Below are 20,938 nucleotides of genomic sequence, written 5' to 3' on the forward strand. Positions count from 1 at the left end.
TACTAATGTTGTTAATGATAAGAAATAAGTGCCAGTGAGTCTTGTACAATTTAACAATTTAACCAGAGGACAAGTGATATTGTTATTTGATGGTTTTACAGTGTCAGGAACTGATCCTCCTGCTTTCTTATATTTCAAAGGCTAATACATGACACAACTCAAGTTTATATATAGTAAGGAAGACAATTAGAGACAGACATAAGAGGAAAAAATGTGGAGAATAGAGTTGAAATTGAATTTTGATTTTATACTCAACATTTAGACTAAAGTCTTGATATTTTGACTTTAGTCTCAACATTTCAACATTATTTTAGTCATTTTGACTTAATTCTTAACTTGGTATTTCAACTTCACTGTGGACATTTTGACTTTATTCTCAAAATGCAAATTAAAGGAAACATACAATTTCTGATGTATTTTTTCTTATGCCTGGCACCAAAACTACAAAGTTTACTTTTTCTCTAAATTTAGATTTTATTCTGGACATTTTCCAATACCACAGCAACTGTGAATTTACGTGAACAAAATAATCACTGACTCATTTGTATTTCACATGATACATTTTTATTTTACACAGAACTCAGAGTGAGGAATCAGGAACAGTGGAAATAAAAACGAGCGCACAAACAGGTGCCTCCTATAGACAGGAACCGACGACCTCCTGCACAAGACGAGAAGTGACATGAATATCAGGTTTTATTTGTTTGTCCATTTAAAGATTTCACTGTTTTATCTTCACACTGGATGACAGAATACCAATAGTACTATATGTCAATACAGCTATCAGATCAAATATAACAAAATAATGATGTTTATTATCATCTAAACAAACAGACATTTACATACCAGTGTGGTTATTCCAGGCCATTCCTCACTTTGTACTCATGTACATCTGTGCTGTGCTGCTTGAAGAGCTGCAGGTGGAAAACAAATACCACAAGTCATTTAAATGTACCAGCTGGTTATATATCACAACATTCTTCACATCCGTTTATAACCCATTATTATCTGAAATTCTAAAATAAATTACTGTCAAAATGATTAATTTAGGACTTTGAGAGACATTTATTGCCACGTGGGATTAGTGAAAAGAACATTTTACAACAAAATAAGGAAATCAGACTGCAATGTAATACTAATCACTGAAATTAAGAAAAACTTTTGATAACCCCAAGGAACTCCCCTTTTATGATGACAAAATTGGTACCAAATGCCATTCAAAAATATGAGCTTTTAGTATGTCTTTATGTCTGAACGATGCTTCTATTCTACACCACAATTTAAGATCCATTTGATTTTTCTGCTTGAAATTCAGAACACAGTCCTTTGTCCACATCCATCAAGCTGCACTGCACCATCAAACAATTAAAAGAAAAATTTCTTGCTCAATGCTGCTCTCTCCTGGGCGAAATAATGATAAATATTTTGAGATACAGTACATACAGTAAGTGCTGCATGGTGGACCAGATGCTGTGTGCTCAAACTGTGCCTGGTGGCTACATGAGTTATAAAAAGGTTTTTATCCTGCAGTGAAACACTAATACATTACTTAATAGGTTAGGTAATGACATAAAATAAATGGCATGACTGGTGTGTGAGCAAAGTTTGGTCTCCACACATCAGTGAAGAGCTCATTTTGCTTAAGAAAGCTGGGTGAATGATACAGTATGTCAGTTAGATTGTATGTTAGCAAACTGTTCTGTGTGAAATGATGTGCTTATTTACCAGGCCCCAAAGGAAAGCAGAGGTCCCAAAGGCAAGACCCACTCGCACCCAGTTGGGGTTAGCAGTGTCAGGCTTGGAGCTTGTGAACACAGACCTGGATCCAACTGAAAAAAATAGCATAAAGAACCACACTGACATCACTGAAAAGTTAACATTGTCTTGGCATTGACAGTCAGTACTTAAAACAGCTCTGAAAGTAAGCATCGATCTCAATGTCAGATGAATGATCCCTTTTAAACCTAGCCAAAGATTTGACTTGAGACCATTTATTTAACTCATCATATATCAGAAACATAAATACTTTATTGATCCACTGGGGATCAATAAAGTATTCAAAAACAGAAGTACATAACCAGAGAATTGTAAGAAATTTAGAAACTGTAAGTCTGCAGAAATATGTGCATTATTCCACAAAATATAACAAAAATATATATAGAAAATAAGAAATGTAAAAAAAAAAAGAAAAAAAAAATGGTATTTTTTAATTATGGTACTTGATTCAGCGGACCGCATTCCATTCTAATAACACTGCATTTTACTTTGTAAGAATTGAGTTACAGTGCTCTCTGAGCTCCACTGCATGTTTTGATGGATGAAGGCTATGGCAGTAACTGTAGACTGTTTTGCCACTAGAAGCAAGCCGAATTGAAGAATGGGCCATATTCTCAATAAAAATAAGTTTAAATTAAATCCTCATTCAAACGTGGTTCTCCACAAAACAGAGGAACATTAAATTACAAAAGTTGAGAACGGAATTTGGTGTGAATATCCCTCCACACATGACAGAATGGCATTACGTGGATAAAAACTGGATTAACTGTATGCGCTATATTAGCAATGGGTAAACAATTTCCTCGAAAACACTAAGTTTAGTAACATCGTCATAAATACAAAGCTTTAGAAGGAGAAAAACACCTGCGTGACTGCAGCGCTACATGAATGCTAAGCTAAGCTAAGGTCAGGCTTCAAAATAAACACGGTGTTCAACTTGGACGTTTCAAGATAAAACACAGCTCTTTCAAAATCATAAGTGTGACTCCATTACCATAATATCATCATCTTACCTCTGCTGACGAGAACAGCTCGAGATAATAACCGGTTCAAAGTCATTTTGCCTGAAGAGCAGCTCCCTTCATCCACTCTGCGATCCTGCCACTCTGAGGTTGATTAGTCTTCCGGCAAGGACAAAGTAGATGATTCCAGGATCATCGATAGGAGAACCTCATTTGTTTGCAGATATCTGGATTTTGCCAGTTTGAAGCGATTGTATTAGTTATTATAGTTTTGTATTTTTCATTATATGTATTTTTATTATTTTTTTAATTGTTCAGTTTAGTTTAGTTTCAGTTGGCTCGTTTTAATTTTGTTTGTTTGTTTTAGTTGATTTTTAAGAGTTTCAGCATCAGCTTTAGTTTTTTTCTTTTAAATTATAATATGGGAGGTATTTGTCAGGGGCAAGATTTAAGAAGGTTAGAATACAACACTCTGTCAAGGTACAAAATGAAGTTCCTCTTGTAATGGGTTTGATAGTTGATATTGACAGAAAATTATTTTATAATACATATTTCGTGTGCAACATGTGCATGTATTAGGGTATGTATAAAGAGCAGTTTTAAATCCCTATGTTGAAATCTTAAACAAAGTCTGTTGTTTGGAAAATAGCATTATGCTATGGCATTGAACCATCATTGTTGTTGTTGTTATTGTTCTTACTATTATTATTATTTTATTTCTTGTTTTTTTTTAGCATTTTCCATCATCTTCTCTTTCACTTCCTGAGGCCCCACAGGTATCCTCTGGCAGCCCCTGGTTTTGACAATCATAGGTCTAGGACACCTTCCACTGGAGAAAATGTGATGAAACTCATTTTTCCTCTGCTGTTAAATAGTTAGTAGTTCCCTGTGTTTTTATTACAGAGGTGTGGGCCCCTGCATGTTTTAGATGTGTCCCTGCTCCGACACACCTGATTGTTTGTTGATCAACACATTGTTTCATCATAAATGAATCACTACTTTAAGTGCATAGGTGCCCCACTACATACAGCTAATGCCCGTTTTATTTATTTATTCTTTTTTGTCCCTGACCCTCAAACAGCCTGAGTCCGCCACTGCTCTCCATCCAACATGCATGAATTTAGTGTTGTATTATTTTGTAACATGTCCGGGTAATTTTCTATTTCGTCTATCATTACATAAAAGCATGTTTCAGGTAACTGTTATCAAAAGAACATCCAGTAACTGCTGCTCCTCTGCCCTGCTTGTCCGTGTCTGGCACGCAGACTCAGAGAGCTGCCTGACCCGGAGGAGAAGCACGGCGGCCATTTTGCTCGGAAGGGGGCCTCGGCTTCAACACGTGAGAGAGAGGAGCCTGAAGAGACCGAAACAGTCCAGGATCTCTGACTCCGAGAGGATATTATTCATGTGTGAACCGACAGAGGCATAGGAAGCCAACACAATGCCCACAATCACGCTACCGCCGAAGGAAAACGCTCTCTTCAAGAGAATATTGGTAGGCTACATGCCTCAGATAACGTTAGCATGCTAGCTTACTGCTAGTTTACCAAGTAGCCGTCAGTTGTTGCAGCCAGAGCAAGTAGCTAGGGAGTTGCTACTGCGTTAACCGACAGATTCAGTTCACCAAACGCATTGTAACTATCCCGTCTCTGTTATTAACAAGTAGTTGTAACAAAGGAACGACAGAAACACTAGTATAGTTAGCTAGTAAGCAATCATGTGCTGTCCTAGCTGTGCCTTGGCCTTGCAACACATCCAAAGTGTATCAATGACAAAGCTGCTTGACACATGACAGCCAGTCACAACTCAGCTGGGTAGTTGAGTTCGCTTTCTAGTTAATTGCTCCAGTTTCGAAAGTTGTTCGGCTGCGTTGTCTATAAAGTTAAAAAACATTTGTCTTGTATGCGCGTCTACAATAGTTGTCCTAACTTGGAGCATATCAGTTCAGCACATAATGTTACAGCCAGCCCGCCGGTACTTGTCAAGCCAAACTTCACCTACTAATTCGGATATTTAACGGTAAACTTGCTCTCGCTCCTTAGTTACAAAACATGGAAAGAAATTTTAAGGCGTTTAGTGCAATATTTTAAACCGTATTTGACTTCGGCTTTCATCAAGCCCTGTTTTATTCCGTCGTTTCTTCAGAATTTTAAGCCAATGTCTGTACCTTCCGCCGGGTTCTTGTCAAGCCAAACTTCATTTACTAATTTGAAATTGAACGGTCAACTTGCTCTACTTTCGTTACAACATAATATGGACCGAGATCTGAAGGCGTTTACGAAAATATTTGAAGCCGTATTTAAATTCGGCATATATTAAACACTGTTATAGTCCGGTGTTTTTTCAGAACATTAAGCCAATTACTGCACCTGCTGTTCTTGTCAGGCCAAACTTCATCTACTTAGTTGGAAATTTAACGGTCAACTTACCCTCGCTTCTTAAAATATAACGCGGACAGAAATCTGAAGGGGCTTAGCAAATCATTTGAAGCCACATTTTAATTCGGCATATATTAATTTGGTAAAATGCTGTTAAAGTCAAGTGTCTATTGTAAATATTTAGCCATTGACGGTAACTTTTGTATACAGTAGACGACAATACTAATAATGTACACTCTCAATAATATAAATGCCAGGACTGGGTTGCAGGATTGATTGCCCTTTTCTTCTGTCCCTAACATCTTTCTCTGAAATTATTTAGTTAATAAGTCAGTTATTTGAAAACAAATTAAGCTGGTGCAAAATTGACAAATAAAATATTTTATTGCATTTAATAACTGCAGTCATATTTTAGTTGTAAATGCTTAAGTTAAAATTTAAATAAGTCTATACAACATTTAACATAGCTGGATCCTCTTCCATCATGCAATCACTGAATATCTTGTAAGTATAAACTGCAGAATTAATAAGTTGTTTTAGTGTGAAATACACATTTCTAACTTTTGCTCCTGTAATTTGCTAATTTAGCCAATAGTTTTCTTCCCTTGCATAGTTCACTGTCTGATCTTACTGCACATAGCACAGCCACATTTTTCCCATCATAGAAAACCGGCATAGCTGCCCCTCCTCCCTGGGAAAAACTGTGTGTCAGTTTATGTACGTTGTGAATTAGAAAATGGTTGTAGGGCCAGATTTGGTCAGTGTGCCGCAAGTTGAATATGACTGGCATACGTACAGTATATTGTAGTGGTAGTTGGCAGGATTTCCTCTTGTTGGGGGGGGGGGCTCTTGGTGTCTGCTCTGAGCCAGGCACATCCATCTGGCTGCTTGTCTGATTACATCTCATCACCAGCCCTTCATCATCAAGGCTGTTCTCTCAAGTGTTGTTTCTTTCCTCCATTTGTCTCGGCGCTACGATCTCACACTGACAATGTTTGGCATGTGTGATGTGTTGCTCGCTCATAGCGGGAAGGACCAGTTATTTCTGCCGGTCACTGGAACACGCGCCCTCAGCTCACTTGCAATGCCCTTTCCGTGCACTTTACAAGGCTCTCTGAGGATTAGCAGCGAGCAGAGAGTGGCAGGCTGTTGGCCTCAGATGCCTGGCATAAAGTCTGCTCTGTCTTTTGTTGCAGAGATGTTACGAGCACAAGCAGTACAGAAACGGCCTCAAGTTCTGCAAACAGATCCTGGGTAACCCGAAGTTTGCTGAGCATGGAGGTAAGACACAAGCTCTGAACTAGAAGGAAACTGTGTAAAGTGTATGGATCACTGTGTCATTTTAGTGTCTCTGGGTTCACTCAAAAATACCTTCACCTTTCATTCTTTTTGGTTACTCTCTCAGAGTCAGATAAATGTGAATGTGAAAAAGTCACCAAAAACAACAGGTGTAATTAGGGGGCACAAAGTAAGAACAAAGATCTTCCCATTTTGCAGGAATTAGTGATACTATATAAAGAATATGTGTGATTCATCTATGATGACACAAGTACCTAATGCTTTGTCTCCTAAGTTGATGATACTCCTGCTAACACTTAGAAAAGTCCAAGTTGAAAGATAAGACGATGCCAGTTGAACACTCCCTCAAATCTTCTGACATCTGTGTCACTGTGTCGTCTGATAAAAGTCACATTTTAGAGTGTCCGTTTATTGTGACCTGTCAGGTGGATGGATTATCTTGACACAGGAAAAGTGCTCACCAACACAGATTTGAACAAATTTGTGAACATGAATTGAGAGAAATAAACATTTTGCATGCACAGAAGTAGTCTGACATCAACTCAACTCATGAAAATGGGAGCAAAAATAAAAGTGTAACATTTATGTTTTTGAGTGTAGTTTTAATTAACACTAGAACCCTGTTGTTTCTAATGTGTCCCGTTTGTTGTTAGTAGTGTCATTGATTGTATGTAATTGCTGGGTATATTAATCCATTTTATTTTTGTATTGTATTTGTTTGGTAGATTTAGGGGTTTAACAGATTGTTGCTGGAACATGGTCTGCACAGATCACTCCCCATGGTTTGGCTAAATGTAACTTTTATAATGTGAAATAGAGAAAAGACAAGGCAGATGAACACTGTTTTACTCTGAGTCTTAAAAAAAGTGAAGTGCTACTGATTTAAAAGCTGTAGACTACAGCGTGTAGTATGATTCTACTGCAGAATAGTGCAAAATAGTCTATTATATGCATTATAATATACTATAATAGAGTAGAGCACAGTATTAAAGTATTATGTTGGTTCGACCACATAAAGCACATTTTAACTTTGAAAGTTATAAGTTCTGTACAAATAAAGTTATTAAGTAAATAAAATTATTTTAAGGGTTGTATGCATAAAAATGGTCTCATAATATCTCTAATTATTGTCCCAGTGGACAAACTGTAATGGCACGACTGTTTCTGAACTCCCTCAAATATATCTTTGGTGTTTCTCTGCTGGAGTTTGTTGTCATTTATCAGCTGATGTATGCAGTGACACTGATGTATCTGTGATGAGCTGTAAATGCTTCGAGATGTGATATTTGCCATGCTGTTTCTGATTGCAGTTTTAGTGGTTTGTTAGTTTCATGATGCAGCAGTGGCAGGATTTTAAATTGATCTACCTGTCATGCTGCTATTTATTCCCAGTTGTGCTACATACTTCACTTCTCACACCTGTTCCATTTAGCTTAAAGCAAACATAAACTCAGACGTACTCTGCAGTGTCTTGTAAGTCACTCCATCAGTTAATGTGAACAAACAGGGTTGGTAAACATAGTCATTTGCATTGTTAAGAATATATGTCAATGTGTCCCTCCTGTCCTCTCCACCCCTCCTTTGTGCTGCAGAGACGCTGGCCATGAAGGGTTTAACCCTAAACTGTCTGGGCAAGAAGGAGGAGGCCTACGAGCTGGTGAGACGAGGCCTGCGCAACGACCTCAAGAGCCACGTCTGTATCCTTTCATCAGCCCCTCAGGGCAGCCAGATTTCATCTCTCACACAACAGTTTGACATTCAAATTCTGCTAAACACTACAGCTGCTGAATTCACTCTCTAACGGCTTCTCTTTTACTTCAGTTAACACCTGAATTTTCCCTCTGGGGATCCATAAAGGATTATCTTTGCTTAGTTTCTGCTTGGCCGCTCTTTGTTTAGGGCTTAAACCTGTCTTTAAAGTCATCCAGACTTTTTATTTCTGTGTGTTTGTTTCTTTGGTCAGCACATACAGTATAAACACCCGGATAGTGTGTCTGTGTGTGTTTGCTTCCTGAACTCAGTCATTCCTCCAGGCTGGCACGTGTACGGCCTGCTGCAGCGCTCGGACAAAAAGTACGACGAGGCCATCAAGTGTTACCGCAATGCTCTGAAGTGGGACAAGGACAACCTGCAGATCCTGAGAGACCTCTCCCTGCTGCAGATCCAGATGAGGGACCTGGAGGGATACAGGGTGAGGATGAGCAAACAGTTACACATCCTGCTCACAAGATGCAAAGTTAGATGGTGATCATAGACAGAGGAGAGGCAGACGGATCTGTACAGGTGAATGATGGACAGGATAATCAAACACGTGTGTGTGCTGTGATGTTTCTGTCCCTCTCCAGGAGACCCGGTACCAGCTGCTGCAGCTCCGTCCAGCCCAACGGGCCTCGTGGATCGGATACGCTGTCGCCTATCACCTGTTAGAGGACTTTGAGATGGCTGCCAAGATTGTTGAGGAGTTCCGCAAAACGCAACAGGTAGGCCAAATCCAAACACTACTCAACAGAATTGTGAATGTTTCTTTAAAGGGACAGCTCACCACAAATTCAGAAAAATCTAAATTCTATTTAATATATGCATTTCCCCTGGCCTGTAATCCTGTTTATCCATCTAGATTATTTTTGTTGTTTGTTGCAGAGTTGCAAAACTCTCCAACTCACACTATCTGAATGGATAAACAGCACTACAGGCCAGGGAAAAAATGTGTTTTTGATTTCAAATGAACTGTCCCTTTAAACTGGGGATGGGTCATGATTTTTGATAGCGACAACTTCCACTGGGAAATGCTGGTGTTGACTTATGAATATGCAACATTAAGTGTAAATTTCAGCTTTTTTGAGTTTCTCTAGAAATGTGGATATCTGTTCTGTTGTAAAGCTGCCTGGTTGCTTGTTATGTTCTGAGTACATATCAAAATGTTCTAAATAAGTAACAAAGTTTAAGTGAAATTTGGACGTATCATCCAGTTAATTGTTTCCTTAACAAGTTTATACAGTCAGGAGAACCCAGATAAAAAAAAAAATCTCTATACACTATATCATACAAAACACTTTATATACAACTATGCAAATACAGGTTGCATCTGACAGTCATGGCATTGCAGTAGGTGCTTCACCATGTGTTACCATACTGAAGGTTTGAGCAGGACTAGTAAAACTCGTCAGCAATCTCAGAACAGGAAACGAGCCACATACTCTAAAGAAAGAATGAATTTCTACTTTTGTCAAACTCTGAACACAGACTTGAATATAATGATGATATATTGTACTTTGCATTTGTGGCAAATATGGCATCACTTTTTGGAGAAGGACAAGCAAATTACACACAGGTACAGGTGCTCAAAATATGTTGTTTTCCAAGATGACATGCATAAACTTTACATTCATTAAATTATGAGGTTAAATCACCCAGCATTCAAAGTTTAAAATGACTTGTATAGCTGCAAATGCTTAAGTCAGTTAAAGTTCCCAGGCTCCACTTTCATTTTTTTGTCTTTGTCTTGTGTGTGTGTTGGTCCAGACGTCTCCAGACAAGGTGGACTACGAGTACAGTGAACTGCTGCTGTATCAGAACCAGGTCCTGAGGGAGGCCGGCCTGCACAAGGAGGCCCTGGATCACCTCAACAACTACGAGAAACAGATCTGTGACAAACTGGCTGTGGAGGAGACCAGAGGTGGGTCGATGCTGTTGTTCACCTGCTGCTGTTGAGAAAACACACAAGTCTTTTTATTTGACACTTTCTGTGACCGAACTAACAGAATTTAAACTGGCTTACATGCACCCTTTATGTTTGAGTACTGGTGTGTTATGCAGACTGATAAACTGATATAAACATTGTGTTTCAGTGTTTCATCTATCCTGGTCCTCAGAGCTCATTGACCTGCATGTTTTAGATGTTTTCCTGCTCCAACACACCTGATTCACATGATCAGCTCGTCAGCAGGCTTCAGGCTGTCAGGCAGAGGCTTGATGATCATCTGAATCAGGTGTGTTGGAGCAGGGAAACATCTAAAACATGCAGGGCGGTGAGCCTTGAGGACGGGGGAAACACTGTTTTGTTTGCATTGAAATAGGGTGTAACACAAAATTCCAGGTCTGATATGTACCCCAGTTTTGGGGTCGCAGTTCGTTAACCAGACGATAACCTAAAAACCTCCCTTTCATTTATTTTGAAAATGTCTAAAGTTCAACAGTGGCAGCACAGCAGTACAGCGGAGTGACAACATACATACGTAAAGATACCTTGTATCGGGGCTCAAGCACTTTGACCAGACGCTTGAATTATTTATTATCAATTTATTATTGGTGGCCTGCTGAGCTCAGTTGGTTGAGCGAGCACCCTGTGTGCTGAGGCTATGAGTCTTCAGCAGCGGCTCCCACCGGTGGCCTTTTGCTGCATGTTGTCCCCCCCCATTCTGTCCCCCTTTCCTGTCCTTACTTCAGCTGTCCTATCAAATTAAAGGCATAAAGAGCCCAAATATTTATATACTAAAACAATTCTTTATTCTTTATGACTGACTAGTGCTTAACATTAATTTGTTAATTTTGTACCCTCTTCCTGTAGCGTTAGTCAAAGCTTCAGAGTGAATCTGCAGTGAGAGTCTGTCTTAACGCCGTAGGGAGAAAGACTCGCCTTCTGCTGTTTTTTTTGTTTGTTTGTTCTGCTGATCCAGTGGTTCCCAACCTTCTGTCCTCGGAGAACCCCCTACTTCTATTTAAGGAAAGCTGAGCGAATCACTCCAAAGCTTTACTGTCCAAAAATAACCATCAATTAAATTGTTTCCATTTTCAGAACCTTTACCTTTACTAAACAACCTGAGAGAGTAGCTTATACATGCTTGTCCTTACCAAAAGAAGAGTAATGATTCATTATCACAGAACTTCAGAGGTCACAGAGGTGTAGCCTACTGAGAAACCTACAAAGTAAACTTCTATATTTAATTGAGGACAGAAAAAAATATCTTTTTTGTGCTAATCAACATCCTCATGTGATGTGGTTATAAATGACGTGTTTCCACAGACAAACCACCCTTAAGTTGAGAAATATCTACACACAGTTTGACACTAATCTTTGTGCATTTTCACTGTTAACTAACTAGGAAGCTGTAACGCTCCCATACATCGGATCTAAATGTCATCCTCCAGCTCTGGTCTCTCATCTGTGTTTGATGTTCAGAGGCAGCGACGCTACACGAGCTCCACTAACCAGGCTAATCCGACTCGCATGCAGCAGCTGATAAACAACAGCTGGTGCACTGCCAAAACTTTCTGGGTAGAAGTTGCGCTCTAGAATTTCTGTTCTGCGTGTGTGAGTGGTCGGCAGTTTTGACAGTAATTGTTTGGGACGCAGGGTGCACTGAACTGAACGCTCTGAATGGTTCAGTGCAAATACACGTCCTATTACAGCTCTATTTTGTACCTAACCCATTAAAAAAGCATTGTAAGCTGGAGCTGAATTGCTAATATGGGTGTGTGTGTGTGTGTGTGTGTGTGTGTGTGTGTGTGTGTGTGTGTGTGTGTGTGTGTGTCTGTGTGTGTGTGTGTGTGTCTGTGTGTGTCTGTGTGTGTCTGTGTGTGTCTGTGTGTGTGTGTGTCTGTGTGTGTCTGTGTGTCTGTGTGTGTGTGTGTGTCTGTGTGTGTGTGTGTGTCTGTGTGTGTGTCTGTGTGTGTGTGTGTGTGTGTGTGTGTGTGTGTGTAGGAGAGCTGCTGCTGAAGCTGGAGAGGCCTGAGGAGGCTTCTGAGGTCTACAAGAGACTCCAGGAGAGGAACCCCGAGAACTGGGCCTACTACCAGGGCCTGGAAAAGGCCTTAAAACCAGGTGAGCACCTCTGTGCTACATGTGATGCAGTTATACTGTATGGATTCTTTGAAAAACATCTGTACACCAAATTGATATTAGTATGAGCATGTCTACCTTTGCCTATCTGTCTCCTGAGACTCTGTTTGTGTGTTTCTCCAGGAAGTACAGAGGAGCGTCAGAAGATTTATGAGGACTCGTGGGTGAAGTTTCCTAAAGGCCTGGTTCCCCGAAGACTGCCTCTCAATTTCCTCACAGGTAAACACAGAACAGCCTGCAGCTCCACCCTGCAGTCAGTGTGTTACACTGTCATCGCCTCTGATCTCAGGGCTTTTGTGGGCGATCTCCCAAAACTGCAGCTCTGCCATAATGACCCGCTGTTAAAGCTTTCATGTTCATTTGAGTCATCCTGTGCTGCATTTCAGTATAAATCTCACGTTTCTGTGTCTTTGCTGTGTGTTGTGCTGGCCAGGGGAGAAGTTTCGTGAATGTCTGGACAGCTACCTGAGGATGAACTTCAGTAAAGGCTGCCCGCCCGTCTTCACTACCCTCAAATCCCTCTACAATGACAAAGAAAAGGTCAGCAGGGTAACATCTAAAACACAGTATGTACTTTTTTCTGAAGTCAAACAACCACTTAACTTGTCTGCTCTTCCTGCAGGTTACAATCATTGAAGAATTAGTAGTCGGCTATGAATCCTGTCTAAAAAGCTGTCGAATGTTTAATGAAAATGGTGAGTGATAGATTTTGATTTATGAAAATCTCACCTAAAGGCTGATGTTTTTGGAGCAGAGTTGTGAATGTGACTGATGTAAACTGTGTGAACAGATGATGGGAAAGAGGAGCCCCCCACCACCCTGTTATGGGTCCAGTATTTCCTGGCGCAGCACTTTGATTACATAGACCAGCCCACTGTTGCTCTGGAGTACATCAACACCGCCATCGACAGCACGCCCACCCTCATCGAGCTTTTCGTCATCAAGGCCAAGATCTACAAGGTTAGCATGAACAAATAAGCAGCGTAAGCATTCTGATGGAAGTTGGGTGATGAAGTTTCTCTTCTATCTTGAGTATTTTACCGTTTCTCCTCGGCCCCGCAGCATGCAGGCAACATAAAGGAAGCAGCTCGGTGGATGGACGAGGCTCAGGCTCTGGACACCGCTGACCGCTTCATCAACTCCAAGTGTGCCAAGTACATGCTGAAGGCCGGTCTCATCAAAGAAGCTGAGGAGATGTGCTCCAAGTTCACACGGGTAAGAGACGACGAGAGAAAGAGGGGCGCAGAGAGAAAATGTGCCTGGTCAGTTTAGCCCAAGCTCTCTGGCCTCTGTTCGTACTAGAGGTGTCTCAATCTCAACTGATCAACAGCCAGTCTTCTTGCTGATGGTCTCATTATTTAATGTGGGTCACTTACAGGCGTAAGTATTAATTTGAGACTGTTTCATAACCAGTTAAAGACTCCTGGTTGTAAGTTTAACTGCCCCTTAGAGCATGCACTTTATTATGACTGTAAGCAACGTGCTGGCACCAGGAGAGACTCTCCGCCTGCAACAAACCCTCTAATTCTAATTGCATATTAGAATTCAGGTTACCCACAAAGCCACCTTCCCTAAAGCCAGGGCCATGCTACGTGATTTTCAGCACTCATCTCCCTCTCGTCAACAAATTCTGGATGTCACTGTCCAAAACCCAACAATATTTAGTTTACAGTCATAAGAGGAGTAAAGAAACCAGAAACCATTTACATTTGAGAAGCAGTAATCAGAGAATTTGAGCATTTTTTTAAATTAAAAAATAACTCAAAATGATTAATTGATTATTGAAATAGTTGGTGAGTAATTTAATAATTTGTCAATAGTTGCAGCTCTACTACTGTGCAGACTCTGACTCCAAAGTGCTTTTTATTTGGGATATTTTGACCTCATGTTTGTACAGTGAGAGGAAGAAGAGACATGGTGTCCATCTTTATTTATGTCAGTGGTCTGAATGCATAAAGACAGACCAGCCGCCATGACTCACCTCAGCTACAGTTTCAGACACACAATGTTACAAGGTTCATTATTTTTATTTTACAGCACAGGGTTGGGTTGTATATGGATGCTATGCACGAACAGAAAAGTATGTACAGTAAATGAGTGAACAAATAAGTCGTGAAAATAAAACTGTTTATCATGTTGGAGTGCTGAGGTTGAATTAACAGTCTCACAGTCTCAGGAAAGAAGCCGATCTGAAGTCTGGTTGTACGGTTGTGGATTATGTGACAGTGTGTGTGTCTGCTTTTTTCAGGAGGGGACGTCTGCAGTGGAGAACCTGAACGAGATGCAGTGCATGTGGTTCCAGACAGAATGTGCCTTGGCCTACAAGGCTATGAACAAGTTCGGAGAGGCCCTGAAGAAGTGCCACGAGATCGAGAGGGTGAGCTTCATAACCCCATCACCCCGCCCCCGCCCCTGCCCCTGTTCAGGCTGGGCAGCGCCGGCCACATTTATACTTGGGTGTTACTCATTTTAAGAATCTCATATCCACTTTACACTCTGTTGGCACTTTACGTCAAGCTAAAACTGATGCAGTGTAATAAAACAGCCCTGAAGTTTAGTTTTTGTTGAATGTTCACACCACATTCGTTCTTCTGCAGCAGATCAAAACACTGACCTTCCTCCTCTCCTCCGTCAGCATTTTGTCGAGATCACAGACGACCAGTTTGACTTCCACACCTATTGCATGAGGAAGATGACGCTGCGCTCCTACGTGGACCTGCTGAAGCTGGAGGACGTCCTGCGGCAGCACCCGTTCTACTACAAAGCTGCTCGAACCGCCATCCAGATCTACCTGACCCTGCACGACAAACCTCTGACCGACGACAGCAAGGAGAGCCAGGCGGACACCGGTGTGTGTGTGTGTGTGTTACAAACAGTGGCTTGTTAGTCAACTTAATGCGTCTCAAATGAGAGTTTATCTTTTGTATCTTCATTTAAAACTGTTCATTTAAACGGACAATTACATGTTTGCAACCAGAGCTGCAAAGACTGAGCGATTAATAATTGATGATTAAAGTATTTTAATAGTATTTTGATAAAGGATTTATTTGAATATTGAATATTTTCTGGTTTCTTTTCTTTTAAGACAGTAAACTGAATATCTTTGGTTTGTGAGCCAAACAATTTGAGGATGTCATGTTGGGATTTTCAAACATTTTTCACCACTCTGACATTTTATAGACCAAACAACTAATTGATTAATGGGAAAAATAATCAACAGATTCATTAGTGTAGTTGCAAAAACCAGAACATGTTTTATTCAAAAAGCAACAAAAGGAAGAAGAGAAAGTTTGGTGACTGTACTGTCTCTAAAAATGTCACTTTTATTTGGAAAAAGTGAAAGTATCCTTTCCTGTTTTGCTCTCTGTAGAGAATCTGACAGACAAGGAATTGAAGAAATTGCGCAACAAACAGCGAAGAGCCCAGAAGAAGGCGCAGCTAGAAGAAGAGAAGAAGAATGCAGAAAAGGAGAAACAGCTAAAGAACCAGAAGAAGAAGAAGGAGGATGATGATGAGGAGATTGGAGGGCCAAAAGAGGAGCTAATACCAGACAAGCTGGCCAAGGTGGGCTCCTGTTTACCTGTTCTTTAAGCATGACAGAGTGGTAGAATGATTCCAGATGAATAATGTGGCGTGGGGAACTTGTTTTACCAGCCGGAGAACCCTCTGGAGGAGGCTGTCAAGTTCCTGATCCCTCTGAAGAACCTGGTGCGCAACAAGATCGAGACTCACCTGCTGGCCTTCGAGATCTACTTCAGGAAAGGTTCAGACGTAAACTGCAGCATGCGTTTTTAACCACACTTCACACACTCGTTTCAACTGTTAGTCCCAACTGTTTGTCTTCTGTGTTCCTGCAGAGAAGTACCTGTTGATGCTGCAGTCAATAAAGAGAGCTGTAGCCATCGAGCCTTCACACCCCTGGCTGCACCAGTGTCTAGTCCGCTTCTTCAAAGGAGGTGAGTAGAACCACTGAGGTGAGGCTGAGACCATAAACTGTCCATACAAGTTGGATTCGTTATAGTAGATCTTTCTCAATAGATTGACCTGCTACATATGGATCTTATCTTTTGTGTATGTGTGTGTGTGTAGTGAGTGAGAGTGCAGACTTGCCGGAGGCAGTGAGGACGGTTTTGAAGCAGGAGATCTCCAGGCTGTTTGGAGAGAGCAACCCTCAGAGCTTCAACAAGAACTACCTGAGCCAACACTCCAACTCCATCCCACACCGACTGGCCGGTACGCAACACACACACACACACTGACACTCAGACCCTTTTCCTACAGGAGACATCTGCCAGATGGGGCTTTTCCATTGGCGCTTTTTGTCGTGCCGAGGTGTGCCTAGTCGTGCCCGAGATCGACCTACTGTAGCATGGGGCCATGGAGATTTTTTTTCCTGTTTTGTGGCCAGAAATGGCTGTTTTGCCATCATATTTAAGGGGGAAATTCTGCACTTTTCACGTGGCTTTGGTAAATGTAGTTACTTTGTTGGCCAAAACAAAGCATTAAGAATACAAAAATATCTACCTTGCTACCTGGCTGCCTGGAGGAGGAGACTATAAATCCAAGCTGAAAAAGTCTGCGGATCTTCCTCGATGAGGCATCACTGGATGCAAGAAGAACAACAGATTTTGAAGTTGCATGTGTGACAAGTGAAAACTTTTGTTTTGAAACTAGTTGTAATCAGTCTGTCTTGTGTTCCCAGCTGCTAAGATGATGGTCTACCTGGAGCCGTCCTCTGACAAGATGGCCTGTGAGATCGCCACGGCCCTCGATGAGTCACTGTCTGGGAGAAGCATCCAGGTGTGCTGCAGTGCCAGACATCATATCTCATCACACACATGCTGCTTCTGTTTGAAAACATGTCCACAGTCATTCAGATAAGCTAACTGTGTGTGTGTGTGTGTGTGTGTGTGTGTGTCTGTGTGTGTGTCTGTGTGTGTGTCTGTGTGTGTGTCTGTGTGTGTGTGTGCTGCAGATCTGTACTGAAGCGCTGGAGTCGCTGCGTGACGGGCAGCTGGGCGAGGGTCAGCAGAAGGCTGCCGAGGCTTACCGAGCCGCCTGCCACAAGATCTACCCCTACAGCCTGGCCTTCATGCCCCCCGGTTACCAAGACAACAGCACCACAATCAGTGCCAACGGCGACCTGTCGGCAGGAGAGCACGACGACATGGCAAATGAAATGTGAGCTTTGAGGAGGAGGAGGAGATGGAGGAAGAGGAGGAGGTGCGAACACGCCGCCAGACGCCTTAGTCCGCCAACACACCCGTTTCCCCACCCCCGCCCCGCCGCTCCCCGGGCTATGGCTGCCGTGAGTCGCCCCCACATTGCACTGATCTGGATGGACTGACGCCACAGGAGAGACGGAGGGGAGCCGAGCTGGCACACCGAGGGAGGCGACGCCCATTAAACTTTTTTAAACAATAAAAACGGCCCTGTCCACAGTCGTTCTGTAACTGAAAAAAAAAACTGCTAAACACGGTATGGGGAGGCAAAAGAGGATTCTGGGAAAAGTGGACATTGGCTGGCTAAGATGGCTTCTGTAAACACAGTCTAGGTTTTCTATAACTCCTGTGTTTTCACGCCAGGTCCTTCTCGAAGGTGCATCTGCTTCTCACGTTTTTAAAAGTAATTTATATATTACAAACTGACAAATGGATTAATAAAACAATGTTTGCAAAACCAAACAGGACCGTTGTGATGGTGGTGATGATGTTGGCAGAGTGGGGGTGTTCAGTTATCCTTGCAAGGCACTTGGATTCGCACGATCGTGTGAGAATCCATCCTGCCAGGCTTCAAGTTACCTGTTTGTGTCCACACTGAAAGTTGCGCAGCCAATCAGCTTCTTAGGAGGGACTGCTGCAGCCACGGGCGAGAAGTGTCCATGGAAGTGTTGATCTGATTGGTTGAAGTTAGTCTGTGTTAGATGTGATAGACAGATGGTTCATCCAGTCACCTGCAAAGTGTTTTTTTTTAAGTGCCTGCCCTTTTCCAAACAGTTTCTAAGGTTCTGTGTATCAAACCATCTGGTGTGTCAGCTTAGTTGTTCAGAATGTGAAACAGAAAAGAGGAAATGATGATTTGAGCTGGTGTGGACCAGCTGCCAGCAGGTCTCTGCAGGACACGACTGAAGTCTTCATACCGATTCCTTCGCTTGTCTTCATCATATCAGATGCTGGTGGGAAAAGGCTGTGAGGTAAACCATAAAAACCAGGTGTAAATCCGACCAAACCGTTGATCTGCTCCTGTTCTCACCCTAATGACCCCCATTTAGAATAAAACAGGTGTTCTGGAGAGAATTAATCAGTTTGATTGTGTTGAGATAAAACTAGATTTAAGAAATGTTAAGGTTATGTCAACTTTAACAGATGGAAAATCTGTTTCATAAAAAATTTAATCTCTTGGATGTTGGCCCATTAGAACAGTTAATAACTCTTCAAGAATATATTTTCTAGCATAAATGAAGAGTAAAAATCAAAACCCTCTCAAAATACTTTGTCCCAATTCTCATGAGAGTTATAAGCACTCATAAATATTCATAATGCTTTATAACAACAATTGTTACACATTCTAAAGCATTTATAATGATTTGAAGGTCAAATATCACACTTCATTGACATTTCTTTCCAAGGGTCATGGTGTATTAAACTTATAGTAGTAGTACTGTAATAGTTTATAATAATACATTATTGTATTTGCAAAATAAAAGTCAGTGAGTGACCAGCAGTTATGAAGTGTTATGATACTTGACCTTGTAAGTCATAAAATGCTTCAGAGTGTATGATTATTGTTATAAAGCAAATATCCCTGAACAGCCCTAGTTGACTGCTGACCGGAGGAGTGATGTATTTTAAAGTTACTTTGTGAAAATACAGAAAGGGCGAGGGAAAGAAGAGAGACAGGAGGGACAAAACTGGACAAAACTGCATGACAGGAGGAGCTGAGGACAGAGAGTCTTACCTGAAAAGTTGGTATTTTATGTTCCTGAGATGAGACTCCATTATTTTTTCTAGGCTTTCTGTCTAATTCAGCTTTAACTAAATAACAATAATAATTAACTTCAAGGATTTTAGTCTAAAACTACTAGTGCAACTTTTTGGATCAAAACGACATTTTAAACACTCAATAGATGGACGATCTTTCTGTTTTTTTTAGCTGATTTATTTTTAGTTTCTTTTGCTAATTTATTGGTGTTTTCATCAGAGGATGAGTGAGAGGAAAACAGCCTGTAGATTATTTTCAGATCTAACGAAAAGTCTGATGAAGATGGTTTTCATCATATTCTGTTTAACCACAGTTTTCTCGACTGGCAGTGGCAGCTGGCTTGTATTAAAACTTCAATTCTGAGCCATTACTGCTTTGATTCTGGCACCGAACAACACAAACAAGATGATATTTTTAATGTTGCAGTAAGACAGAATAATGACACAGTATCAAACTTTCATTTTAACTTTTATTTTAATTTCACTTTCAACTTTTATTTCAGTGAAACTTGTATTCCAAAGTAAAAAAAAAAATCACAGCTGGGCCTGTGGCCTCTTTACAAATCTGATTTTGTAGTAAAAAGGAAGAAGCATTTTGTTTCATATGTACAACAATAAGTCATCATCACATCTGTCGCTGCTGATTTGAGGAGCGTGCAGCTCGACTTCATTCAATCATGTATTATAACACATGCATCAGCATTATTTTTTCTTCAGATCAAATCAAAGTTTGCACACTAACACTGATCCAAAACGTCCTTCATCTCATTCTGATGATCACGATTAAGATCAGTACACACAGCTGTATCCAGCTGTCAGCTTCAGCAGGTATCAGTTCTCTTCATGCAGGTGAAAGGCCGTCCAGTACTGCAGACACTATTGGACCAGCCCCCTGTCAGAGAAAATATTGATTAATTAACATTATCCAATCATGATGACCATTCCCTTGGTTTATGAATCTTTTCAAAATCAAATCAATGGTCATTAAAGCATGCATCAAACTTTTCAGCTGTCAAACTAAAAATAGACCTTGATATCACTGAACATATTTACTGCAGTATTTTATGTTGTAGAACAAAACATTATTTTAGGCAAATAAAAAAAAAAAACATTGCATGAGGTGCAAATACACTAACTGTCGTCCAGGTTTTAGGAGTCACTCCTGCAGCACTCTATTATCAACCAACTGAATACGACTCAAGTTGAAGTCACAGAAATGTTGTGTCTTACCTGCAGTTCTAAGGTAGATGCACGGATACCTGCTGACAGAATTGTGTGCGCTCCAGTAGTTGTAGTTAAAGGAGCTCTGGTCCACCCACCTCCAGCCCTGGACACAAGACACATCAAGTATAACAAGCAGCAGACTTTTATTAGACATTTCTCTCCAGAACTTTCATATTTTTATCTTCATGAAGAAAAAACAGGATGGTAAATCATCTGTTTTAAGTGCTGTGATTGACAGATGTGTTGACATGGATTTATCTTTTCATTAAGTGTCTGATGGTCAAATAACCTGGAAGTAGAATCCTCCCATCCAGGAGACAGAGGCTCCTGCTCTGCTGGTGAGCTGCTGGAGGAAATTGTATTCAAACACATCATGGGCAGAAGCCAAGGTGGCTCCCAGACTGGCACAGTAGGACTGGAAGAGACACACACACACAGGAAAATGTTGTGTTTAAGAAATAAAATGTTGAATAATGATCA

At 40.9% G+C, this 20,938-nt stretch overlaps 2 protein-coding genes across 2 annotated transcripts; one reads left to right on the forward strand and one right to left on the reverse strand.

Moving 5' to 3' along the window:
• Positions 1 to 541: 541 nt before the first annotated feature.
• Positions 542 to 2,947, reverse strand: ndufc1 (NADH:ubiquinone oxidoreductase subunit C1). The gene is made up of 4 exons (XM_084718327.1): positions 2,790 to 2,947; positions 1,726 to 1,829; positions 847 to 914; positions 542 to 661 (listed from the first exon to the last, which is right to left on the reverse strand). The coding sequence occupies exons 1-3, from the start codon at positions 2,833 to 2,835 to the stop codon at positions 855 to 857; spliced, it is 210 nt and encodes a 69-aa protein (XP_084574453.1). The 5' UTR covers positions 2,836 to 2,947; the 3' UTR covers positions 542 to 661; positions 847 to 854.
• Positions 2,948 to 3,995: 1,048 nt separating this feature from the next.
• naa15a (N-alpha-acetyltransferase 15, NatA auxiliary subunit a) lies at positions 3,996 to 17,938 on the forward strand. The gene is made up of 20 exons (XM_084718593.1): positions 3,996 to 4,233; positions 6,313 to 6,397; positions 8,008 to 8,112; positions 8,449 to 8,606; positions 8,761 to 8,895; positions 9,938 to 10,091; positions 12,117 to 12,236; positions 12,378 to 12,473; positions 12,688 to 12,794; positions 12,877 to 12,949; positions 13,045 to 13,214; positions 13,317 to 13,469; positions 14,503 to 14,631; positions 14,890 to 15,105; positions 15,627 to 15,818; positions 15,909 to 16,017; positions 16,112 to 16,210; positions 16,344 to 16,487; positions 16,957 to 17,054; positions 17,230 to 17,938. The coding sequence occupies exons 1-20, from the start codon at positions 4,180 to 4,182 to the stop codon at positions 17,437 to 17,439; spliced, it is 2,607 nt and encodes an 868-aa protein (XP_084574719.1). The 5' UTR covers positions 3,996 to 4,179; the 3' UTR covers positions 17,440 to 17,938.
• The last annotated feature ends 3,000 nt before the right edge of the window (positions 17,939 to 20,938 follow it).

The sequence above is a fragment of the Lutjanus erythropterus genome, chromosome 5, assembly GCF_056507025.1.
Source record: "Lutjanus erythropterus isolate fLutEry1 chromosome 5, fLutEry1.hap2, whole genome shotgun sequence".
In the NCBI taxonomy this organism is placed as follows: Eukaryota; Metazoa; Chordata; class Actinopteri; order Lutjaniformes; family Lutjanidae; genus Lutjanus; species Lutjanus erythropterus.